Source organism: Neoarius graeffei, chromosome 4 (genome assembly GCF_027579695.1).
Source record: "Neoarius graeffei isolate fNeoGra1 chromosome 4, fNeoGra1.pri, whole genome shotgun sequence".
NCBI classification, from domain to species: domain Eukaryota; kingdom Metazoa; phylum Chordata; class Actinopteri; order Siluriformes; family Ariidae; genus Neoarius; species Neoarius graeffei.
The window spans coordinates 63,964,173-63,991,017 of NC_083572.1; the positions used below are offsets into that span (position 1 = coordinate 63,964,173).

Consider the following 26,845-nt stretch of genomic DNA (forward strand, 5'->3'; position numbering starts at 1 on the left):
TATTTTATATTAATGACATGTATTATTAAATGTAATTTTATTGATACCAAATATGTATAAAAAAGTATAGAAAAAAATATAACCTGAATGAAAATCGAAAAAGAATCGATTCGATTAAAACGTGTATCTGCAACTTGTATTTTGGCGGTGGGTGGGGCTGTTGTTGGGTGACGCAGGAAGACAGGGGGCGTGGTCTGGGCGGGGCTAGCAGAACGAAGCTCGGTGGCGGTGAGCAGCTTGGTGCTCTGGCTGATCTTGCTGCTCCACGCATCGGATTGGGATTCGCTGTTGCAAAGATGTCCGACGACGAACAGCAAGAGCAGACCATAGCAGAGGACTTGGTTGTGACCAAGTATAAGATGGGCGGTGATATTGCGAACCGTAAGTTGATTAGAGGAGGCTGGTGATGGAGCGGAGTGTGTGAGTGACCTGCTGCTGCTGCTGGCCTGCGTGTACAGTCTCATATCAGCCATGTGCCGAGCAGGAACACTCAGCTTAGCATCACCGGAAATGATGGCCGATCAATGGCGATGTAGACATTACCAATGTGATTTTATATATATATATATATATATATATATATATATATATATATATGCACATCTTAGTTTTGTTTCTTCCTGAGAACATATCTGGTCTGTAATGAGTTCTCGGCTCTCCTCTACCAGTTAGCTAGCATGCTAACTTAGCCACAGCTAAAGCGATCTAGTTTATGAGTCCCTTCTACAGTAGATGTTTGAGTTGCTCGCCCGGATAGAGTCAGGATTCTTTTACTGATCCTGCAGCATGTAATTATCCAGCATTACCCGCGTGTGCTCCTCCCAACACGAACAATTAACGACGCTAATGCTGCATGACTAGCTAACTTGAAGGCACTCGTTTTTATTCCTGTACTCACGTTCAGAAAAGTCCCGCCTCCTGCGCTGTGATTGGCTACTAGTTCACACTTCCTAGCTTTTCATTGGCGCTCTGTGATACGAAAATGAGTACAGGTTTGTACATAGGAGGCGGGGCTTACGGATATGAAAATAAGTTTTTAAGTGCTTTCTTGTCCCACTCCAGGATGGAGGGGAATTCTTGGAGTAGTGTGTAGGTTAGATTAGAACTTTATTGATCCCTTTGGGAGGGTTCCCTCAGGGAAATTAAAATTCCAGTAGCATCATTATAGGATAAACAGAGAATAGAAAAAAAGAGAACTTCTAGATAAATTAAGTATTTACATCTCATCTCATTATCTGTAGCTGCTTTATCCTGTTCTACAGGGTCGCAGGCAAGCTGGAGCCTATCCCAGCTGACTACGGGCGAAAGGCGGGGTACACCCTGGACAAGTCGCCAGGTCATCACAGGGCTGACACATAGACACAGACAACCATTCACACTCACATTCACACCTACGGTCAATTTAGAGTCACCAGTTAACCTAACCTGCATGTCTTTGGACTGTGGGGGAAACCGGAGCACCCGGAGGAAACCCACGCAGACACGGGGAGAACATGCAAACTCCACACAGAAAGGCCCTCGCCGGCCACGGGGCTCGAACCCGGACCTTCTTGCTGTGAGGTGACAGCGCTAATCACTACACCACCGTGCCGCCCAAGTATTTACATATGCAAACATATTAAAAAAGATGTGAAAAAAGCCCAGCAGGAGAGGTATTGCACATTTATATTGCATATTGTCCAGGAGTGCAAAAAAAAAAAAGGAGTACAACATACAGACTTGATAATTCACACAGCATGGGGAGGAAAAAAGAATGAACCAGAACATCCTGCATTGTGATGTGTTAACCATGAGAATCTTCTGCAGTGTGAACATCAGAGTGATGGATTAGTTTTATGAATGTGGACGGGAAAAGACTAGCGAGTTTAACGTGTGCAGTTAGTTGACTACTTTTCAGTGGTTAGAGGAATAGTGATGATAATGCAATATACATTGTATTAGGAGCTTGACTCATCGATCAGTGATGCATTTTGTAAAGAAGTGGAATAAATATATATATATTAGTGCTGTCAAGCGATTAAAATATTTAATCGCGATTAATGTTGGGACTGTCATAGTTAACTCGCGATTAATCGCAATTTAATCGCACATTTTTGTCACATGAAAAACCATTGTAATTCTCTTATCAGCATAAAAAAGTGAATGGGCTTGCTTTGTACCAATGTGGTTTTTTTTTTTTTTTATTGCAGAGCATAACACGTCTTGTCACAGCCACTGACATCCATAACTTCCATATTAGATGAGAAAACCAAGGGATGAAAAATAAAGTGCATATCACTGTGAAAATAAAAAAAAGTTTTATTTTACTCTTCATTAGTTTCTTTTGAAGAGAAGTATTTGCCATAAAAGAAGAAAAAAACATAACAAAAATAAAAAGATTCATCATATGTTCAAAAACGTTCATCATAGTGTGGCACTGTATTATCTAATTCTCACTGCTTATAACTATACACCTACCCGGTGGAGATGAGCTGGGAAACTGAAGACTGAAGGAACAGTATTGAAAAGTATTTTTCCAGTCTCACCTGTGAAAGGTAATCCCATGTGATTTTGTTTGGACGGTAAACCTGTTGGTACAGTTAAACGCAGCACATGAATGAGGCATCTTTATTCTCGGCTACTGTCTAGACGCTATACCGGAGACGGCTGAAGAATCTCCACTTTGCTCCATCCAATATGGCGGCGAGGATGTTTATATGTCTGTGCCTTTCTCCATCACTCACACGTACTCTTATTGAAGCAGCGCGCGACAAGCCTCAACAGGAACTACGGGTGACTCACAGGGCCAAATTAGAATTTGCGTTAACGGCACTATTTTTTTCAATCGCGATAAATTGAGATCGCGTTAACGCATTATTATCGCGTTAACTTTGACAGCACTAATATATATATATACACACAAACAATAGCTACTTGAAACAAGAAATGCTACTGGCTTAGTGGATTAAAGTGCATATCCTGGACCAATTTTGATTTGTTTTTTATATGAAAGTATGTCCCTTTACACACTCCTCCAGAAGGGTAATTTTGCACAAGGCCAATCTGTCTACAGCAGAAAAAAATAAAATAACAAAACGCATCTGGAAAAATCCCAAGGAAGTCTGGAGCCAGATTCGTGACGTGTGGAAGCGCCAGCAGGCTGCGTGAGCTTGCACAGTTTCAGTGTGCAGCCTGTGTAGACCAAGTTTAGCAGCGAGTGATTTTGCATTGAAATATGGAATTGTCACTTGAGCGCAATGTTACTTCACCTTTGGATGAAGAATATAATGAGATGTCAGAATTATTTCTTACCCTGGCAACAGTCAACTTGTGAATTGCCGATTTTCTTGGTCTTTTTCTCGGCTCTGCTTTGGTCCTCGGCTTCTGGGTGCCTCGCATGAAGCGCTCCCATTTCTCTCTCGTTGTCCGGTCTTTTGGGAAATGATGAGTACTAATCCCATCAAGATTGGTGTTGCTACACCCTCCTACAATACATCTGTTAACCATTTTAATAATTACGTGATAACGTTGAAGAAATTTGCAGAAATCCACCAGGTCATTTTCTCATAAACAAACCAGCGCTGATGTAGGATTCCGAAGGAGATGTGACGTCACGAAAATCAATGTTTCCCGGGAAATCCAAGTGCCAAGTTTTTTCAGAGGCCGACCAATTCGCCTCAAATGGCTTGATTTCAACTGAATTTTTCTGGTATTGCGCAAGGTAAAAAAATTGCACAAAATGCAAAATGTGACAGATATTTGACCAAAGTTTAATATAAAATAGGAGAATTGCATTGATCTTGCTCATGAATTTACCTGTGATATGCACTTTAAAGCTCTTAAGTTTCTGATCAGTAGGTTTTGGGTTCAAGCCCCAGCACTGTCAAGCTGCTACTATTAGGCCCTTGGGCAAGGCCCTTAATCACCTCAAAAAAAAAAAACTTGTGGGAGGGGGGAGATTAGCTATTCAACTCAGCTGGATTTTTAAAAAGTAGGTAAATGCTTATTTATTAACTTGTCAGTGAGTCTCAAAGAGCTTTTCTGTTGAAAGAAGTGGGTGCGTCTGTGTGACCCGGACATTTTCATTTGAAAGCTGAACTCCATCTGTTCAGCATTAGACTGCACTGTCTACTCCAATTACCACAACTTTCCCCTTTCAGAAACATATCATTAAACGTTTTAACATTAAAACACTCCATCTATCCATTATCTGTAGCCGCTTATCCTGTTCTACAGGGTCGCAGGCAAGCTGGAGCCTATCCCAGCTGACTATGGGCGAGAGGCAGGGTACACCCTGGACAAGTCGCCAGGTCCTCGCAGGGCTGATAAAACACTCCATAGCTTCCTAATTTATATCATCTGTGGCAGATGGATGTTGCAGTGCGCTACATCTCAGTACGATAACTTGTCGTGTCTCTATCCATGATGACTAGGCTCATGTTCTCTTTTCCGTATTTTTATTCTTCATTCTTCTCTTTTTGTCATCCTCCTAAAGAGGCACTGCGTGTGGTCCTTGAAGCAGCCAAGCCCGGCGTGTCTGTCCTCAGTCTGTGTGAGAAAGGAGACGCTTACATTATGGCAGAGACCGGGAAGGTCTTCAAGAAGGAGAAGGACATGAAGAAAGGTAATAGGGAGAAGGTGAACATCTTATTACTTGTGTATGATACCAGGTATGAATGGGATGGTGGATTAAATTGACCTCTTGGCACTGTTTTCGTTTAGTGTGTTATGTACAGGGGTGGACAAATCATAAATTTATTAACTAGCCCACTGGACAAGTAAAAGCTCCAACGTGTTGCCCAGAAACCAAAGTGGTAGCTACCGTAATGTAATCAGGCATTGCAAGCTAGTTTGCTAGCTAAGTGCATTAATACAGAGCAAGGGAAACAAATGACGATATGATCATTTGTCCTTTTCTAACGAAGTTTCTAATTTGTCGTCACGTTTGCACCCTCAAAAAGTTATTGGTGAACTTCCTCGTTCTCACATTTCACCACCTGTAAAATATATTTGTCTGGCACATGTCTTTATTTCTCTTCATACGTTTAACTTTAAGGTGACTGTTGTTTCGAGCAGTAGACTTATACGTGCTGGACGTTTTCCCCCCATATACATACCTACCTGCTCCTGATTCGGAAAAGCTCGTCTATCATTTGAGCACGCTAATAAAAGCCATTCTATTGATGGCAGATTCTCCAGGGTGCTTGGTTTACTGATTTATTCACCCCTATTATGGTCATCAGGTGACTATTAGAGATACATTGGTTGTATTAATCCTTTTAGGAACTGATTTGTCTTTGCAAGCTTCATTTGTTAATTGTGCCAAACGTCGGAGAAGGACTTGTTTTGAGGACTGGTGGTTGTTTTCTTGCAGGCATTGCGTTCCCCACCAGCGTGTCAGTCAATAACTGTGTATGCCACTTCTCTCCCTTGAAGAGCGACCCTGACTACACGCTTAAAGACGGAGACTTGGTCAAAATGTAGGCAACTCACCCTCTGACAAGTTGCAAGCCTGTGTCTAGTCGTCTTCCTTCCCTGCCTTTTCCCTTCCCCTCCCCTCCTCTCCTCTCCCCTGCACTAGTTTGTCTTGTTTGCAGCCTCCCCCACTGTTTTTGTCTCCGTGATGATGTAATTTTGCCTCCTCTGATTGTCTTTTCCTCCTTGCTGATCCCTCGCTGTTTGTCTATCACCTTTTCCTGCCATCTATATAGATTGTAAAACAATTTTCTATTAATTATGTGTCAGATGAAATCGAGTGGTTGTCAGTATTTGGATAAACGTTCAATCTGCTCATCATCCGTGATTATAATATTTATGCAGTGGTATTCAGACTCTTGTTAGGGAGAACAACCCGCATCACATGTAATATCTGGTATATTTCCATACAAACCCATAAATTATACTGAGGGCTGAAATATAACAGTTATGCAGGTGCTCTTCTTTTTATAGCCAAATGTGTGTGGTCGGCAGGTACAGCGCTGTACAAAAAGTCTTAGACACCGTATTTATTTTTTTCATAGCTCTTTGTTATAGATTTCTATTTTATGACTTCTACATTATCGAGTCACTGCAAAAACATTTTAGACTTCCAAACGTTCGTTTTCCAGCACAAAATTAAATGTTACAGGGGGAAAAAAATGTTTGGGCGGCATATTACATAAGAGACTAGTTTTTAGGTAAAAAAAAAAAACGAAACATGATGAAGGCTACTGGGTTTTGCTGCAAGATGAAGAAGCAAGTGTGACAAAGTGTCCAGAAGAACTGTGGCTGGTTCTGTAAGATACTCAGTAAAACCTACAGCTCATTTCTTTATAAAACTGCACTCACTGTACCTGAGACTTTTTTTTTAAATAAAGCAAAGGGTCGTCCCACACCAAATATTGATTTTGTTTCATTTATTATAACTTACTGCTGTTTATAGTATTTTAAACATTTCGAAATAACCTTTCATTTCGTTATTTTTAAGCCGTTTTTAGTCTACTGCATTTCTTTACACGTGCCTAAGACTTTTGCACAGTACTGTGGATCAGTGCGCCTGCCCAGTTTATATATTTAAAAGCATCCATGAGTAATAAGGATATGTATACTTTATTTTGAAAAATACACTACCGTTCAAAAGTTTGGGGTCACCCAGACAATTTTGTGTTTTCCATGAAAAGTCACACTTCTATTTCCCACCATAAGTTGTAAAATGAATAGAAAATATAGTCGAGACATTTTTCTGGCCATTTTGAGCATTTAATCGACCCCACAAATGTGATGCTCCAGAAACTCAATCTGCTCAAAGGAAGGTCAGTTTTATAGCTTCTCTAAAGAGCTCAACTGTTTTCAGCTGTGCTAACATGATTGTACAAGGGTTTTCTAATCATCCATTAGCCTTCTGAGGCAATGAGCAAACACATTGTACCATTAGAACACTGGAGTGAGAGTTGCTGGAAATGGGCCTCTATACACCTATGGAGATATTGCACCAAAAACCAGCAGCTAGAATAGTCATTTACCACATTAGCAATGTATAGAGTGGATTTCTGATTAGTTTAAAGTGATCTTCATTGAAAAGAACAGTGCTTTTCTTTCAAAAATAAGGACATTTCAAAGTGACCCCAAACTTTTGAACGGTAGTGTACATTTTTGAAAGATCATCTAAAAAGCTATTCCTTTTTTCCCCCCAGCAGTTTCCCTGCAGCAGTTTGAATACCACTGTTCTAATGGGATGGAGCCTTTTGTTCAGTTTAAAGGAAGTGTTTTAACCTGTTGATTGTCAGATGACAGAACATTGGTGGTTTTGGTAACCTGGGTCTTGTATGCTGTTTTTTGTTGTTGTTTTTTTAATCTCTGGCTCTTTTTCCCTCCCCTTTCCTCTCTGTACAGTGACCTGGGAGTACATGTTGATGGCTTTATCTCCAATGTGGCGCATAGCTTTGTTGTTGGAGCCAGTAAGGTGTGTATAAAATTAGGTCTATTATTATTATACTTGGGTGGCACGGTGGTGTAGTGGTTAGCGCTGTCGCCTCACAGCAAGAAGGTCCGGGTTCGAGCCCCGTGGCCGGCAAGGGCCTTTCTGTGTGGAATTTGCATGTTCTCCCCGTGTCCGCGTGGGTTTCCTCCGGGTGCTCTGGTTTCCCCCACAGTCCAAAGACATGCAGGTTAGGTTAACTGGTGACTCTAAATTGACCGTAGGTGTGAATGAGAGTGTGAATGGTTGTCTGCGTCTTTCGCTACGTTCACACTGCAAGGCTTAATGCTCAATTCCGATTTTTTTGTGAAATCCGATTTTTTTGTGAGGTCGTTCACATTAACAAATATATGCGACTTGTATGTGATCCTCGGTATGAACGAAAAGCGACCTAAAAGTGTTCCGCACGCGCATTGCAGGATACGACGACGTCACACGCAGTGAGCATGGCCAGTGTTTATGGAAGTAAAACCGCCCGGTTGCGGTATGACCCATCCAATCTAGCTTGAATAGCTGCATCCCCCCAAATGGAAATCAGCTCCCTAACCTCTGCGTCCTTCCATTGAGAAGATTCAGAACCTTCACAGCCCGAAGCGTCCCTCGCATTGATGTCATGCACAGGGGCGCAGATACGTTTTTTGAACTGGGGGGGCCAAAAAACTGGGGAGGACAAAGCTGCTAGCAAACCAACCCCAACCCCGATATGCCTGTCAAACTTGTTGTGGGTTATCATAGCAACCAAGCTCGAGCTCGCAACCTGTGCAGTCTGCGCAGCTCAACCAACCGAATATCAGTCTTTGTTTTGTTTTATGTGAATTGTTGCAACTATGTATACACTGCCGTGCACCTCAATAAACCGAATGGTAATTAGTCTTTTGATTTTTCCGTGAGGTTTGCCTTATGCAAAGAAAGACAGCATAGACGTTTTTTCCTCCCTATAAGTGGGGGGGACCGAGCGAGGTGAATTGAAATCTGGGTGGGACGAGTCCCACCCTCTATCTGCGCCCGTGATTATGCGCCATGTTGTTGTAACTTTTTTTGAGAGACCCGCCGCCTACTTCAGCGCAGAATAGTGACGTTCGTGGCTTGTTGATGACGTGTAAGTCGGATGAATGCGACCTGGCGGTTCAGACTGAAGTCGCATATGAAAAGAGCGGATAGGAATCGGAATTAGGACCACATATCCAAACGGCCTGGGTCGGATTTGAAAAAATCGGATCTGTGTCGTTCATATTGTCAATAAAAGATCGGATACAGGTCACATATGGGCGAAAAGATCGGATTTGAGTCACTTCAGCCTGCAGTGTGAACGTAGCCTTCGTGTCAGCCCTGTGATGACCTGGCGACTTGTCCAGGGTGTACCCCGCCTTTCGCCCGTAGTCAGCTGGGATAGGCTCCAGCTTGCCTGCGACCCTGTAGAACAGGATAAAGCGGCTACAGATAATGAGATGAGATTATTATTATTATTATTATACTTGTTCTTATTAATGTCCTCGTGTGAATTTCTTTAACTTGTTCCAGGAAGCACCTGTGACGGGCAGGAAAGCTGATGTCATCAAAGCTGCCTACTTGTGTGCAGAAGCAGCATTGCGTCTTGTAAAACCTGGCAACCAAGTGAGTGCAAGTGCTTTACAGGCCAGTTAGACCAGCCAGTCATTCATATATCGAGGACAACCAGTGCTGAAACTGTATACTGAATAAAGAGACAACTGGCGTGAATAAGGTACAGGGTTGGAAATAAGTCTCGGCTGTATACAGAGAATGGAGTCGTACTTATATAGCTCTTCTTGTTTGTCTCTGTCCTCTCATCACCACCACCACCTCTTCCCCAAAGAACACACAGGTGACTGAGGCGTGGAACAAGATCGCCCACTCTTTCAAATGCAATCCAATCGAAGGTGAGCATGTTTCCTGAATCACTGTATCCTACGAATCATGCATTGAAAGCACTGTGTGAGAAAATCGGACCTCGTGTTTGACAGAATCTTACTTTGCCAGCGAGACTGGATACCCAACCAGGTTTTGACTGGCGTGTAAATAATACAGATGACTTTGGATTTACTGGTTTATAAAACATACAGCTTGCTTATGTAATGCTTATTTGAGGCTATTACTGCGTTCTGTTTACCTCAAAAGTCAGAGCTGGGCATGATGTCACACCAGAGTTCCAGTACAAGTTAGAAATCCAAGATGGACACTATTATCAATACCAGTAGATAGCAATGCATTCTACTGTATTTTGCCCATATAAACACTGTAGCAACATGTCCACAGATAGGAGATAGACAGTACTGTGTGTATAACTGAGTTAATGATATATACAGTAAGAGTAAAAAGTATTTGATCCCTTGCTGATTTTGTTGGTTTGCCTACTAATAAAGACATGATCATTCTATACTTTTAATAGTAAATGTATTCTAACATGGAGAGACAGAATATCAAAAAGAAAATCCAGAAAATAACTTTAAAGAATATATTTTAATTGATTTGTATTTCATTGAGGGAAATAAGTATTTGATCCCCTAGTATGCATTAGGAGTTCTGGCTTTCACAGACCAGTTAGACACTCCCAATCAACTTGTTACCTGAATTGAAGGCACCTGTTCTAACTAATCACCTGTATGAAAGACACCTGTTCACAGAATCAGACAGATTCCAAACTCTCCAACATGGGTAAGACCAAAGAACTCTCTCAGGACCTCAGAGACAGGATTGTTGACCTGCACAAATCTGGAATGGGCTACAAAAACATTAGCAAGATGCTGGGTATTAAAGTAACAACCATTGGTGCAATTGTGAGAAAATTTAAGAAGTATAACATGACCATCAATAGACCTTGGTCTGGTGCTCCACAGAAGATTTCACCTCGTGGGGTGGCAATGATCATGAGAACTGTGAGAAATCGGCCTGCAACCACATAGCGGGAGTTAGTGAATGACCTCAAGGCAGCTGGGACCACAGTCACCAGGAAAACAATTGGCAACACTTTGCGCCGCAATGGATTAAAATCCTGCAGTGCCCGAAAGGTACCCCTGCTTAAGAAGGCACATGTGGAGGCCCTCCTAAAGTATGCCAATGATCACCTCAAAGATGTACAAAGTGATTGGGAGAAGGTTCTGTGGTCAGACGAGACCAAAATTGAACTATTTGGCCTAAACTCTACTCGTCATGTGTGGAGGAAGAAAAATGCTGCCTATGACCTCAGGAACACTGTGCCCACCGTCAAGCATGGAGGTGGAAGCATTATGTTTTGGGGGTGTTTCTCTGCCAAGGGCACAGGGCTACTTCACCGCATCAGTGGGAAGATGGATGAAGCCATGTACCGTGCAGTCCTGAGGGACAACCTCCTCCCCTCTGCCAGGAAGTTGAAAATGGGCCGTGGTTGGGTCTTCCAACATGACAACGACCCGAAGCATACAGCAAAGGCAACAAAGGAGTGGCTCAAGAAGAACCACATTAAGGTCATGGAGTGGCCCAGCCAGTCTCCGGACCTCAATCCAATCGAAAATCTATGGAGGGAGCTGAAGGTCCGAGTTGCCAAGCGACAGCCCACCAACCTTAATGATTTAGAGAGGATCTGCAAAGAAGAGTGGGCCAAAATTCCCCCTGATATGTGTGCTAACCTTGTGGTTAACTACAACAAACGTCTGTCCGCTGTGCTTGCAAACAAAGGCTTTGCCACCAAGTATTAAGTGCTTTTGGCTAGAGGGATCAAATACTTATTTCCCTCAATTAAATACAAATCAATTAATATATATTCTTTAAAGTTATTTTCTGGGTTTTCGTTTTGATATTCTGTCTCTCCATGTTAGAATACATCTACCATTAAAAGTATAGAATGATCATGTCTTTATTAGTGGGCAAACCAACAAAATCAGCAAGGGATCAAATACTTTTTACTCTCACTGTAAATAAGACAGAAGTGCTAATAAACAAACAAACAGTCTATTAGTACAGCTTTTTAGTGATGTGCAAAGCAGCCATCTTGGATTTTGAGGTCGGATTTGGTGAGGTTCAGTCAACTTTCCGATTTGGAAGTCCGACTTCAGGGGGCATTCCAGTTGAAGTTTCTGACTGGGAGCTCGGAAATTCCAACTTCCCAGTTCAAATGGAATGCACTAAGTCCCAGCAGTGATATGGGAAAGCTGTGTTATCTGATGTGTTTTTTTACTGGTTCCTCTTTGTAGGTATGCTGTCCCACCAGTTAAAGCAACACATTATTGATGGGGAAAAGACAATCATCCAAAACCCCACAGACCAGCAAAGGTAAGACACACACTTGCCTTCAGATATTAAAGTGTCACAAACCTTGTTCATCGTTTGTTTCTTTTTTTTTTTCGAAAAGTGGAAATAAGACTGTGACAAAGAACGTGTGTGTTTTCCTTAAAGGAAGGACCATGAGAAAGTGGAGTTTGAGGTCCATGAGGTGTATGCTGTAGATGTACTGATCAGTACAGGGGAAGGAAAGGTAATAATCCCTTTGATTCGACTGATCACATCATGCACTAATAAACTATAAATGTTAAGTAGAGCTGGAGAAGAAAATGCTGCTCCCGATAAACCCGGGTTGCCTTGTCTTCAGGCCACGTGGGCTGATAACATGATGTTTCACCTCTTTGGTTCTGATGTCCTGAACAGATTCTGAGCTAAATCCAGTCAGTGGGGGTTTTCCACTGAAGATTTATTTTTGACACCACTGTGTCAAAAATAAATTCTGACACCAGTTAATTATTCTTCAGCCCTGACAGAGAAAAGGGATTCACAGAAGGAGTAAATTTGCTTGCCTCTCTGTAGACAGCCAAAAACTGAGCTTGTGGATTGGAATAATAGTTATGAACCATCTAATAATCTACCTCCTTTTGTTCTCTCAGACAAGAGACGGAGGACAGAGGACCACCATCTACAAGCGGGACCCCAGTAAGCAATACGGCCTGAAAATGAAGACCTCTCGAATGTTCTTCAGTGAGGTGGATAGACGCTTTGATGCCATGCCCTTCACTCTCAGGTACCAAATATCACTTGGCCACCTGAGGGACTCAACAAATATTAACTGAATAAAAAAATGCAAATGAATCCACTCACCAGCCACTTTCATAGGAAAACCACATTAATAACAATAAGTTCAATTTATATAGTGCATTTCTCAAAACCCAAGGTTGCTTTACAATTATAGAGAGAGAAAAAAAAGTCCACCAAATAAAGGTCAGGATGTCATTCCAATGGTGTAGCAGCCACAGTCCCACCAAAAGGCGCATGAAAACAAGTCCCACACCGTCAGCACAGCCACCGCGACGGCATCGGGCAACATCACTCGGAACACCACGCCATGGCTCCACGAAGCAAGCACAGACGCACCGCCACGCAGAGCGCTGGTATGTCCCAAACCGCCTGCACAGCTGCTGCGATGCCACCGAGCAACATCGCTCAGAGCATCATGGCAAGCACTAAAGCACTGCTGCACAGAGTGCTGGACAACCACGATGCTAAAATGAACAACAAGCTCACTGCAGTCCATAGCTAGGAGCACAGGCATCACCCACGGCGAACCGACGCCCAAAACTGGGTCCGGAGCTACACCACAACCGGCGGACAAAAACACTCAAACATCAAACTACACAAAAAAGAAAAACAAAAGGGAAAATAAAATAAAAATAAGCTCCATTAGCTTTTTATTAGCACATTTGTGCTATTATCAAATGAAGTGGCAGCAGCACAGTGCACAAAATCATGCTTCACAAAAGCAAATGCTTCAGTTAATGTTCACATCAGACATCAAGAGAGTGTGGGGGGGATGTAATCTCACTGACTGTGGCAAAGTTTTTGGTGCCATATTGGCTAGTTTGAATTTTTCAGAAAACGCTGATCTCTTGAGATTTTCATGCACAGCGATCTCTCTCTAGAGTTTACACAGAATGGCTTACACGGAGTCTGAGGCGACACTGGGTCCCAGCTCATCAAAACTATCCCATTTCTGTCCAGTTTCAGTGTAGCCTTAAGCCTAGGTCACAACCGGACGTACGATTTTTTGGCTGTGCGATTTTTGGCGTTTCCCAAATCGCTGCGTTTATTTTGTTCATGGAGAAAGACGCACGTTGGCCGTAAGTTTGTCTTGCAGCCTGAAAAAACGTAAGCGCCCGTAGAGTTTGTTTGACATGACAAAGAACCTCTGCGGCCAGTAGGGTTGTGCCAATGGACGATATCATCGTCCATCGTCATTTATGACCCACCATCGCGATGCCACGCCCCTTTTTTGTCAGAAACATGCACTGACCTTCTTTAGGCCTGTTGACCTAAAAATTTAGCAGGATTGCACGGTAAATGATCAAATCACGAATATAACTAATATGCATTAGAGTTTAAGTAGTCAGACATGACAATTAAAATACTGTGTGGCTACAAATAGGACTAATTAGCCTATTATATTATTTATTATTATTATTCTATTATTAATAGGCTATTATTATTTATATCTTGAGGCTATAGCTTGCCTTCGTTTTTTTTTCTACATGTCTGTATTAATGTTAAATATTTGAGCAAATAGAATAAGCCTGGTCGTAGTGCGTCGGGAAACATGCTCATTGTCAACTGTATGACGTTCAACTTCAGCGAAAGCATTAACTTTGCAGTACAAAGGCTATAAAATGAATAGGCACGAAGGTGTTTCTGTAAACACGTTTATTAAAAGTTGAACAACAAATCAAGATCAAGATAACGGAAGGTATACTGCACGAAATGCTGCCACAAAGACAGAACTTTTAAATGTCTATGCCATTTTTACTGCAAAAGCTTTAAAAGAAATCGTCATGCAGTTCACTATGATATCACAGCAGAACAATAAAGAACCAGAGAACATGGGTATAAGAGCAAGCAAAATAATAAAACAAACAGAAAACATGGCTTCCCGAAACGCGCAAAAAATGTAATAACTTAAAAGGTTAAGAGGGCCGTGTATTCCAACATGTTTAAATTTCAATGTTTCTGGCCAAGAAAACTAACATGTTAACCTTCTCTGGCTTTAATAAGCTGCGGATTGAGGTGACTACACTACCCGCGGTGCTGAAAACTCTTTCTGACGGCGTGCTGGTAGCGCATATGCACAGATATTTTCTTGAGATGTTTGCCATTAACGGAAACCTGCACTAATTATTTTTCCACCATATCAGTGGATCCTCTTCCCCATCGATTGCACTTTCCTGCAGGTAGATGGCCATTTCTGCTTCAGCTCTTTGCTCGTCAGTGAGCGTGGATTCTCTGGCTCCCCTCTTCCCTAAAAGGCTCCCCAAAGACGCCTTCTTGTTTTTGGGCACTGCCGCGGCGCTTTCTCCCGTTTCCTCTTCTCCGCCTTGTGCCGGGCCGGGTGTTGCACTTGAATGAATGATTTCTGCCACGACCTCTTCAATCAGCTCACATTTTGTACAGCGAAGTGCTTGGGGGCTCATGTGGTCGCCTCTGTACCTGGGGTCAAGCAGTGTGGCTTTACGCAGCATCCTCTGAATGGTGTCATCATATCTGCGTTCCATCTGCTCCAGGACAACACGCTTCAGGTTGGCTGTCAATTCGGAATCATCATCACATTTCTCCAGCACACTTTCTAAATGGCCCAGCATGGGTACCAGGGAGGACACCGTTATGTAGTTTTCCCCAGAAAGAATATCTGTGAAATCCGCCACTGGCTTCAGCGCCTTGTTCACCGATTCTAGAACACTTATGTCCTGCCATGTCAGCTGGGGCAGTGGGCGGCGGCTTTTGTCTTCAGCAAGCACACGTTTGATGGCTTGTGCTTGCTCCAGTATTCTTTCCACCATTTGCTGTTTTGAGCCCCATCGCGTGGCACAATCCTGTCAGTAAAGACACAGGCCTAGTTATCCACTTTAAGTTAGCCTAATGTCAATAAGCTGCACATTAAATGATAAAATAATCTAGCCTATATTTGGCCCTGAATATGCTAATGATTTAAAAAGCTATATAATAATTTAAATACTATTTAGTTGTTAGAACTGTTTAAAATATTACCGTGATCAATGAATGCTCAGGGAGGTTCATTTCCACCTGCGCTTTCCGAAGCTCATTTCGCCGTAGCCAGCTGTGGGAAAAGGCAGCGTTGACAGCTCGGCAAACTCCAAAAGCACGGTCTGTGCTCGCTTTCTGTTGCGCCAGGGAGTTGTTAATGGCCAGGTTCAGGTTGTGGCCAAAGCAACTCAGCCATTGCCATTTCAACTGCCGGATGGCAGCGACGATATTCGCCCCATTGTCAGTGGTTATGCAGGCGATCCTTTTCTCCTGTATGTTCCACTCCATGATCGTGCTGCGCAGAGCATCCTCCAAATTGTCCGCCGAATGCGTCTCTGGCATGAAGCTGGTCTGTAGACATTTGGACTGCATTCTCCACTCTTGGTTGACATAATGTGCGGTCACTGACATGTATGGCATCATGTTGCAGCTGGACCACATGTCAGTTGTCAAGGCCAAATATTCCACCTGGCCCAGCTCGGTTGCAATGCCACTTCTTATCTCATTGAAAAGATTGGGTACAGCCGTATTAGAAAAATATTTGCGACCTGGCAACTCGTACTGCCTGTCAAACGTGTGTAGCATGGCCCTGAAAGTGGGCTTCTCCACCGTGTTGAACGATACCATTTCTTTGGCCAGGTAGCGAGTCACAACACCTGTCAGCTCCCTCCACCTGTCACTGTCAGTTTTATATTTAGTGCTTTTCGCAAACATCCCAGATATGGTCGGTTGCGCTTTTTTGCAAGGCCCTGTACGCACGGACACGTTGAGGGTCGCATATTGTTCAGGATGGTGAACACGCAGGTGATCGCGCAAATTTGTTGTCTGTCCATCTTTGACACGGACCACAGATGCGCAAATCTTGCAGATACATTTGTTTATGTCCTTTGGTTGCCCACGCTCATCTGGTTCAAAACCAAAGAAATTCCAAATAGGCGAAGTCGTGCCCTTCTTTCCAACCAATTTCTGCGTCATAGTAGGCTGCCAGCTGTTCAAATGAAATGAAACGAGCCTTTCTAATGAAATTGGAAGCTTTTAATCGTTAACATTAAAATTTCAAGCAGAATGGAACGACAGCTTTTTATCACGCGCAGCGCGCCAAAGCCCAGGAAGAGTATGGATTATGTAAAGTATATACCGTATTTTTCGGACTATAAGTCGCACTTTTTTTCATGGTTCGGCTGGCCATGCGACTTATACTCCGGTGCGATGTATATATGTTTTTTTCGTCTTCATAATGCATTTTTTGGCTGATGCAAACTCCGGAGCGATGTGTAGTCCGGAAATACGGTAGTTTTTAAAATGTATTACCATTAAATTATCGTTATTAGTAGATTATTATTTTTATGTAGGCCTAATTATTTATTTAGTGTTACAATTAAGTAAATAAATATATAGTATGGGATAGTGACATTCTCAGCGCACGGGCCATTCAAATGCAATGGAAGTTTTTTTTTTCCCTTACACGTTAAAGCCCAGGAAGTCCGTAGTATCAATACCAAGTAGCTTATATACTACTGTTATTTTATAATTATTAATTATGTTTTTATATAGTATTAAATTTGGTCATGAATTCCGCAAATCACTCAACCCCCCCCATCCTCTGACGATATCATCGTCCATCGCATCGTTTCACTGTAAACATCGTCATCTGCCAATTAAGGAGACATCGCCCAACCCTAGCGGCCAGTCTACGGCTCGAAAGTCAGCACGTCACATGCGTGCCCTCCGTGCGTTTCTTGCATTTTTTGCACGTAGACCGGCCGTAGGAGCACGTACGGCCGGTTGTGACCGAGGCTTTAGATTCCTGCTCTTGGCTGACAGGAGTGGAAGCTGATGTGGTCTTCTCCTATTGTAGCCTCTCTGTCTCAAGGTTTGATGTGTTGTGCCTTCTGAGATCCTTTTCTGCTCACCATGGTTGTAAAGATTGTTAGATGAGTTACCATAGCCTTCCTGTCAGTTTGAACCAAGATGGCCATTCTCCCGTGACATCTCTCAACAGCAGTGTGTTTCTGCCTGCTAAACTGCTGCTCACGTGATATTTTTTTAAATTAAATTATTATTTTTTAAAAAATTTGTTTTGCACCGCTCTATGTAAATTCTAAAAACTGCTATGTGTGAAAATCCCAGGCTAACAAGATTTTATAAAATAGTCAAATCAGCTAATCTGGCACCAAAAACATGCAACGGTCAAAGTCACTGAGATGATCTTTTTCCCCCCATTCTGCTGCTTGATATGAGGGTTAACTGAAGTTCTTGACTTGTCAGTACATGACTGTGTACATTGCTCTGCTGCTGCTGCTGCCATCTGATTGGATAATTGCATGAATCAGCGGATGTTCAGGTGCTCCTAATAAAGTGGCAAGTGAGTGTATAAGCCATGTTCATTTATTACCATCTTCAGCATTTATACCACACAATTTTATATATCACAGTCTAAAGTCCTTCCCACACCGTATGGCGCATTAGGCGGTACCGATCTCCGTTTCTGTAGCTCTCAGCCTCTCGCCTATTACCTAGCTAGGGTTACAGTGGGGGGGCTGTTCCTCTGGTAACCACGAGAGTTTGACTCCCCACTCGCATCTGTATTGCAGTGTGCCTTGCCAGACGGCAGTAGGTACCATTTTTATGACGGTCTTTGGTATGACCCGACCGTGAGTAGAACTCGCGATCTACCGGCAGACACGCTAACCACTAGGCCAACTCGCGGTGTGTTATATATCACAATACTGTACAAAAGTCTTAGGCACATGCAATGACATGCTATAGAGAAAAGATGTCTTCAGAAATAATGAAATTAAACGTTTCTACATTTAAAAAAATTCCATAAAGATCACTAAAGGCCTCTGCATGCTCTTGTGACAAGGCTTTCGCAGATAGCTTTTCACAGACAGTTGTAATTTATTGTTGAGCGGCGTGCGCGATGTTATTCACCGCCACAACGCAAGGGGGCGCGAAGTTGCTAGGAGTAGTTGGTGGGTGTGGTTAGGAGTGTTTATCCTCCGGTTACTTATAATGACTAGAACTTTTTTTTTTTTTTTTATAATGACTAGAACTGGAGTCGTATAGATGTACGTACTTCCTCAATCAACCGCTCTTCGTGCTGCTCCATCTTCGCTCGTGTTTTTAAAAATGCCGGTCGTGAAAACAAACCAAACCGGGAAAGTAGGGAAGCGGAAGTGCGTGTACAGCGGATGTAGAGTGGACCAATCAGAGCCCTCTTGTCTGCGACGCTGTCTGCGAGGCTTCTGCGGTGGTCACAATTTTTGGGAGGTGCGCGCAGAGCGTCTGCGAAGGTGGGGGGGCTACGCAGATGCTATCTGCAACACCGTCTGCGAGGACTGGGTTGTCAGCATAAATTGGCCTTAAGCAGTAATAGATAGTTTTCACTGACGTCACGGCATTCCGGGGAACGCCCCCCAGCCGCCATCTTGCGGGGCAAACAAAACGGACCATCGCCACTACCGGCTACGTTATCTCGGACGAATTTATGAAGTTATATAGTCAGTTTTCTAAAATAAAGATCAATGTCGGCAAAATCAAGCAAACAGAAGTATATAGATACATTAGACGACATCTCACGACAACGGTATGCAGCCAAACTGGCCTTGATTGGGGGAACTGACCCCTACGAAGTGGACAAAGATGCATTTTCAAGTGACTATGCAGGGCTGCCAAAGCCTGAAACTGCCAAAGCCTGCTCCAAAGCCTGAAACTGACTTCATCAAACTTTAAAGGCTGTCTGATATATACAACTTTATTCACAGCGTGCCTTTTGGCGGATGCCGCCTGAATCGCGCAGATCCGATTTTTTTTTTAGGGGGGGCATTGGAGTGTCTGATTATAATTTCAAAGTAAATTCTGTATTAAAATTACTAAATAAGCAAATCCGTTACAGACCATGAAACAGGAAGTATAAGGATGAGAAAAAAACAGTTTAAATCGGGAAGCTGCGCACATTTGCGCAGCCCGAGCGGTGTGCATCCGCCAAAAGGCGCACTGTTTGCATCCCAAACACAAATCAAATCATACAGAATAGACCTAAAATGTTTTTCAAAAATGACCCTTACGTGAGTGAAGTGACAAGTTTCAAATAGAAACGTGACAAACGAGCGATATTAAGTGTACATTACAATGTAAACGTACACTCAGCGGTTCCAGTTAGGCATTCTCCAGAGATTGTTCACATGATGTTTTGGTTTCCAAAAACAAACTTAAACACAATTGATTGTTTATTTAAACAACTTACCACTTATAAAATGATCGGAGCAGACTTTGCTGTGTTTGGAAGGCTGATAATCCTTGCGGTTGATTCTCGCAAGCCATAGATTTCTCCTTTGTATGCTGAGTTTGTTTGCTCGCCTTTGTGCTCCCGTACAGTGGGAATTCCATAAAAGCTCCGCTTGACTTCATCATCTGACCTATTATGACAGCTGTGAACACAACAGGTGTGCACCATTGCTAGCTTTAAATAGCCTGCTTGGGTTCTTTTGAAGACTTTGTACTCGCGCGTTACAATGCGTGCTCAGTCACCCGTACGGTAAGCTTGACCCGCAAGATGGCCGCCACTAGGGAATCCCCGACTCTGTGACGTCATGTGAAAACTATCTATATATGAAAAAAGTCAACATTTGGTGTGAGACGAACCTTTGCTTTAAACCAGGGCTTTTCAAAGTGTGGGGCGCGCCCCCCCGGGGGGCGCCAGAGTTCTTCAGGGGGGGCGCAACGTGAGAGACAAAATGGATCGGTTTTTAGTACCTAAAGCTACAGTGAGTGAGGAGACAAAGTCTGGGCCAAGCAAAAAAACAGAGCCTCCAGGATGTTGCGATTTGCAACTTCAGCGCAAATTCAACCAATCCCCGCGAATTCAGGGCGGTGTTGCAATTATATCTAATCACCGCAACTTTCCCGCAAATTTGACCAATCGTTGGTGTCGTCTTGAGGTGACGTCGACAAACTACCTTCCGCCTTACTTCCGTGTGTTCAAGAGAAGCAGCATGCGCGTCGTGTTGCCAGATTGGACGATTTCAAGTGCATTTTGACGGGTTTTGAACATATTTTGGACTGGAAAACGTCAGCAGTATCTGGCAACACTGAAAGTGTGTTATGTTTACAGTGAAGGACTGTGTGCACTTTATTTTTTTTTACTTAATACAAGAAGTTAATGGATGCCAACATTTTTGCCAAAATGGTATTTTATTTTCCATTGTTTAGGTAGCTTCAGCATCATACTGTGAGATTCTGTTCAAATTGTTTTTTTCTTCTATGAAGCCTGAGCCATTTATTTTATTAGTTTATAATTATTGTTTAATTTAGTCTTCAGGAGAGACTGCCTGCACACAGCTGAGGCATTTATCTCATCTCATCTCATTATCTCTAGCCGCTTTATCCTTCTACAGGGTCGCAGGCAAGCTGGAGCCTATCCCAGCTGACTATGGGCGAAAGGCGGGGTACACCCTGGACAAGCCGCCAGGTCATCACAGGGCTGACACATAGACACAGACAACCATTCACACTCACATTCACACCTACGGTCAATTTAGAGTCACCAGTTAACCTAACCTGCATGTCTTTGGACTGTGGGGGAAACCGGAGCACCCGGAGGAAACCCACGCGGACACGGGGAGAACATGCAAACTCCACACAGAAAGGCCCTCGCCGGCCCCGGGGCTCGAACCCAGGACCTTCTTGCTGTGAGGCGACAGCGCTAACCACTACACCACCGTGCCGCCCTGAGGCATTTATATTATATTTTAAGGTAACTTCATGTTGTGCTGTGAGGTTCTCTGCACTTTAACTTTTGAACCAACAGGTGAATTTGGATAAGTAAAGACTATTTTTCTGCATTTTTGTGGTCCTGGTAATCTTTTTTATTGGTAAAGATGTTTATAGGACCATTTCTCTTTGTTTTTTTTAATCAATAGTTTTTCAGTAATAACTTAATATTTAACATATCACTCAATTTTAATCACAAAAAGAGAAAATTGCAACAATTTCTCGCAACTTTCACTTCCTCCCGCAATGTAATCGCAACAAAAACCTAAAAAACACCGCAACTTTCATCGCAATTTTTTTGGAAAACCCCCACAACATCAGACATTTTAGCCTGCAACAATAACAAAAAAGGCCCGCGGAATCCTGGGGGACTGGAAAAAGAAGGAAGTATGACCACGATTATTTAAAGTTTGGATTTTCATGGACTGGATCTGAAGATGCTCCACTGGCACAGTGTGTTGTCTGCCAAGAGGTGCTAGCTAACGATGCTATGGGATGTTTAAAGTGTGTAAAACAAGATGTTTTAAAAAGCACAGATGTTTAAAATGTGAAAAAGAAAAAAATAATGTGTACAACAACCATTTTTTTAAAAATACAAATGGAACATTAAGTATAACAACAACAAAAATTGTAAGGGGGGGGCGCTGTTGTTTATTTGCTCTCCGAGGGGGGGCTGACTCTCCCACACTTTGAAAACCCCTGCTTTAAACAATAGTAGTCTCAGGTACAGTGAGTGCAGTTTTACTATAAGGAAATGAGCTGTAGGTTTTAGTGAGCATCTTACAGAACCAGCCACAGTTCTTCTGGACGCTTTGACTGTCACACTCGCTTCTTAATTTTGCAGCAAAACCCAGCAGCCTTCATTATGTTTTTGGCTGAAAAGTGGTCCGTTATGTAATGTGCTGCTTTCTTTTACTGTCAAACATTTTTCTGTAACATTTACTTTTGTGCTGGAAAACTCATGTTTGGAAATCTAAAGTGTTTTTGTACTGGTTCCATAATGTAAAAGTCATCATAAAATAAGTCTATAGCAAAGTTTGTATGAAAAAAGGTGCCTAAGACTTTTGCACAGTATTGTGTGTGTGTGTGTGTGTGTGTGTGTGTCAGGGGCGTAGCTAGGATATTTCAAAGGGGGGGGGTCACACACTGACTGGCAGCCTGAGTTCATTATGTAACAAAAAATAATTACCATTGCTAGTTTTAGGTAGCTTAGAAACCGGCTCTTCCATTATTGCTGTTTCTTCGACGTTTTCTTGATGTCGTGTTCTAGAAACGGCACTTAAACTTAACTTCGAAGCCACAAAATGCAACTTTGATGGAAAAAAAATATAATAAATTGCTTACCTCACTTCACGTCGAAAGAAGGAGGAAAGTTTCGCTTGTTTTGACATGGCGAATTATTAACGCAAGAGGAAATACTTGTAATTCGCAACTAAAAAGACTGCAGCTACACTGGCAGCTTGACCAGGCTTTCTAGTGCGATCGTGTTGCGCTTGCACAGAACTGTATCAGTCCTGCGCGCCTTGACTCATGCACCTGAAGGCACGCCTCGGGCTACGCGCGCGCCTAATGAGCTCCAGCACACATGCCGTTAACAAAGAACACCCGTCTTTAATCCAGTGCTTCTCAATTATTTTCTGTTACGCACCCCCCCAGGAAGAAGAAAACATTTTGCGCCCCTCCACTCTCCGCCGTGACTATAAATAGTATAATTTGTCTATAAAATTGTTAAGACTTATAACAATGGTGTTAGGTGTACTTATAATATAAGTACACCTCTGCATAACATTGTATCCTTATTAACATTAAAGAAAACGAAAAAATAAAGAAATATAGATCACTTTACAGCAAAAAATTATTGTTTTTTAGTCTGTAACAGAAAAGATTTAAAGTCCATCAAAGTGCTTGCAATTTGCAAAATTAAAAAATATATATATTTAAACTATAAACATTTTTTAACCGACTAATTCGGTCATTTTCAAATTTGATACAGAAAAATAAAATTAAATAAAATCAATAAATAATAATAAATTCAAATTGATCAGCAACATTTAACTCAGGAGCGCAATATATAAAACTAAATAAAATCAGTGTGTTCACTGCACTTCATATCTCCTGCTGTGTGTAGGCAAAAAAAAAACCTACCCCATAGCGCTAATACTCCCCGCGCACACCCTGACAATGAGAGCGCCGCTGCCACCTACTGTAGTGGATGTGCAATTACACTTTATTCTAGTACGGCAAAAGCATGTTCCCCGGGGTCACCCCGGCATGGTACCGTGCCCCCCCAGGGGGCACGCCCCACTATTTGAGAAGGACTGCTTTAATCAATGAACTACGTTTGGGCTATTTAAGGACTGCGCCCATGCAAGGACGATACGAAGTATTACACCACGTCTAGTGTGCCTTACTGAGTCTTGGTTCCTGTTCTTGTTGACCACCTGGTTTTTCGACTCCTGTTTCTCGTCCCTTGATCTTGTATTGTTTTGCCTCTGATATTCTGTCCACGCCTCGATTGACCTCCTGCCTGTTTCCTCGATTACGACTTTGCCTGCTGTTTCAGACTGTTTGCCTGTTGTGTGCGTTTCACGCAGTTTATGCTCATATCGCACTGTGTATTATTTAACATATCTGCACTTACATCCGCACACTCTGACAAACTGGGTTTTCGCGCCCATACCACAAGAAGTCCATACAAGGTTATAGAAACCCTAATGAGGCTGTGGTGACCATCTCATCTCATTATCTCTAGCCGCTTTATCCTTCTACAGGGTCGCAGGCAAGCTGGAGCCTATCCCAGCTGACTACGGGTGAAAGGCGGGGTACACCCTGGACAAGTCGCCAGGTCATCACAGGGCTGACACATAGACACAGACAACCATTCACACTCACATTCACACCTACGGTCAATTTAGAGTCACCAGTTAACCTAACCTGCATGTCTTTGGACTGTGGGGGAAACCGGAGCACCCGGAGGAAACCCACGTGGACACGGGGAGAACGTGCAAACTCCACACAGAAAGGCCCTCGCCGGCCACGGGGCTCGAACCCGGACCTTCTTGCTGTGAGGCGACAGCGCTAACCACTACACCACTGTGCCGCCCAGGTGACAATCTAGTTTAAAAAAAAAAAAGTTAGAAAAATTACAGTGGGCGCTTTTTTAATATTCTTATGTGGCTATTGAAAAAAAAATGTATGGTCCAACAAAGGGGGGGTGTCACGGGCACCCCAGGATGATGTATATCAAAATCATTCTTAGTGCTCCGTGAGGCATATGGCTCTGAATTTTACACACAGTAAAAGTAGTTGTAGAGATTACAAGTATCCTTCCTTCCATCCTTTGTGCAGGGCATTTGAAGATGAAGGGAAGGCCCGTTTGGGAGTGGTCGAATGTGCCAAACATGAGCTACTGCAGCCCTTCAGCGTCCTCAGTGAAAAAGAGGGTGAGGATCTACACTGACTTTTTGATTCATTCTCATTCTTTTATGTTTTTAGTTTTCTCTCTCCAAGAGCCATAATAAAATCAACTGAAAACGGAATCCGTCTTTTTTCTTCTCTCTCTTTAGGAGAGTTCGTAGCCCAGTTTAAGTTCACAGTATTGCTGATGGCTAATGGGCCTTTGAGAATCACCAGTGGACCATTTGAGCCTGAGCTCTACAAATCCGAGTTTGACGTTCAGGATCCTGAGCTGAAGGTATGGAACATGGTTTTACAGCAAAGTATTCCGTTTACAACTGGGTGAAATGTTGTAGCATTGAAAATCTCTTGAATGATGTTTTTTCAGCTTCTAAAAAACAAATGAAGAATTGCTATTGCTAATTTTTCATGGTGTTCATTTCACGTTCTCTTCCAGTCTCTGATACAGAGCTCTGCAAGTCGCAAAGCACAGAAGAAGAAGAAAAAGAAGGTGAGGCCTTCAGTTAGTGACTGACACGTTATAACTGCTTTATGTGATGCCACTTAAGACAAGTCATAAGCTTTCCAGTAAGCCTTTGCAATTGTTTTCTTTTCTCTTTATTCTGTTCTGTATCTTTTCTTTTGTCTATAGGCTTCCAAGAATGCAGAAAATGCTACAGGGCAGCAAGCAGAGAATGAAGTTGCAGCTAAATAGTTACCTTACACTCCTAAAAACAATACATATTCTCTGACACACAAATTTCTGCCCTAGAAATTTGAAAACCTAAATTTTCTCTTAAACTGTTGTCCATTGAAACCTGTGACAAAAGCCATCCATTATAGTGTGATTTGGAAATAGAAGAAACTGAAATTGGTCTGACAGACAATGACTTTGTACTGATTTGTACTGATCTATTAGAATTTATCTTTTTGAAGCACTCGGTTTACACTGAACTGAAACATGACACCTTTTGGAAATGAAATTGATTGATTAAAAATAGCAGTTCTTTTGTAGTATTAAGGTTTCCACTGTGTTGATCTTCATAATCTAATAAAAATGTTAAGGTTTAGTAGCTGAATTGAAACTGTACTAGGTTAATATAGAGAGATGGCTGTTTCAGCAGTTTAAGCAATTTCAGAAAGTTTCCAAAAGCTTGTCATTCCTCAGGGCTGAGATGTGATTTCTAAGCAAAGCCTCCCACTTTTAAGGACTAATGGTACTCTAAATTGGATCTAGAACCCTTCCAGAGAGTATTGAAATGCTGTTTTGGATGAACAGGGTTATTATACAGTCACATTCTTTTTTGAAATGGGGACGTTTTTGGAATTATGGTACACTTGTCTATTATTATTATTAACTGCCATCCCTGTTTCTCCTCTAGTCTAACAGTGAGGGATTGAAATCAGAAGATAGATTTGTCTAATAATACAGAACTTAATCATTAACACAATCTTTGCCTTCGCCTTACATGAAACATTGTCTTTGTCTTGTTTAAAGCTTTTACTGCATCATGAAATTAGTCCCAGTCAATTTTTGAAACTGTGCATACATTATTTTGTCAGATCAACTGGTCTAATTTGCTGCTAAGCCACTTTCATAGGCCCTGTTTTGCATGCACATTATATACTATACCATACCTACCCCTACCCCCAAATAATGCCGAGTGGGTAAAAGCATGGAAATGTGGTCCAGAGTCAGGCGAGAGCAGTGAGGAGACTCTAAAGATTGATCTGCCTCAGTTAACATGTTTTTTGTGAAATTGTAGGATCGTACTTCTCAGACAGTATGTTGGTCAAGGACCAGTTTTGTCCAGTCACAAATGCAATCTGATATTTAGTACATATTATTATTAATTATAAACAGAACCTGTATTCAGCGCCATTGCTGGTTGAGTCACAACATTCAGATGCCTTCCCCCCCAAAAAAAGGTGCATCAGTGAAGTGTCTGTGCTGTGGTTCAGGATTGGGCAGGATGATGTGGGACTGAACTGAAATGACTGGGCAAAACAGGTTAAATCTGGTGTCGTGTGACTGTGCTGAGCTTCTCTTTAGTTCGATTCCCAGACCTCACTCTTCAGCAGCGCTGTGTACCTGAGATCAGTGCACACTGACACTATCCTGTGTTTCTAGGAGAAACTAGTATATGGGACTATTTTACATCTAATTAAATAAAACAAGACTGATTTTTTTTTTTAAATCTGCCTCATCATTTTAAATGTAAAGGCTGG

General features: G+C 42.4%; 2 protein-coding genes across 2 annotated transcripts; one reads left to right on the forward strand and one right to left on the reverse strand.

The window, feature by feature from the left end:
• The first annotated feature begins 192 nt into the window (after positions 1-192).
• On the forward strand, positions 193-26,814 carry pa2g4a (proliferation-associated 2G4, a). Its single transcript, XM_060919471.1, has 13 exons — positions 193-381; positions 4,475-4,603; positions 5,354-5,459; positions 7,351-7,420; positions 8,957-9,049; positions 9,270-9,333; positions 11,623-11,701; positions 11,825-11,903; positions 12,307-12,440; positions 24,569-24,663; positions 24,787-24,914; positions 25,074-25,127; positions 25,269-26,814. The coding sequence occupies exons 1-13, from the start codon at positions 297-299 to the stop codon at positions 25,329-25,331; spliced, it is 1,179 nt and encodes a 392-aa protein (XP_060775454.1). The 5' UTR covers positions 193-296; the 3' UTR covers positions 25,332-26,814.
• LOC132884204 (zinc finger BED domain-containing protein 4-like) lies at positions 14,575-15,868 on the reverse strand. Its single transcript, XM_060918027.1, has 2 exons — positions 15,449-15,868; positions 14,575-15,273 (listed from the first exon to the last, which is right to left on the reverse strand). Exons 1-2 carry the CDS (start codon positions 15,866-15,868, stop codon positions 14,575-14,577), a joined length of 1,119 nt encoding a protein of 372 aa, XP_060774010.1.
• Positions 26,815-26,845: the final 31 nt, after the last annotated feature.

Excerpts from the sequence above, each read along its gene's own strand:
- pa2g4a (XM_060919471.1), top strand. The coding sequence starts at position 297 with ATGTCCGACGACGAACAGCAAGAGCAGACCATAGCAGAGGACTTGGTT. Across the intron at positions 382-4,474 it reads GGGCGGTGATATTGCGAACC|AGGCACTGCGTGTGGTCCTT; the intron begins GTAAGTTGATTA and ends ATCCTCCTAAAG. Across the intron at positions 25,128-25,268 it reads AGAAGAAGAAGAAAAAGAAG|GCTTCCAAGAATGCAGAAAA; the intron begins GTGAGGCCTTCA and ends TTTTGTCTATAG.
- LOC132884204 (XM_060918027.1), bottom strand. The coding sequence starts at position 15,868 with ATGATGCCATACATGTCAGTGACCGCACATTATGTCAACCAAGAGTGG. Across the intron at positions 15,274-15,448 it reads CTGAGCATTCATTGATCACG|GATTGTGCCACGCGATGGGG; the intron begins GTAATATTTTAA and ends CTTTACTGACAG.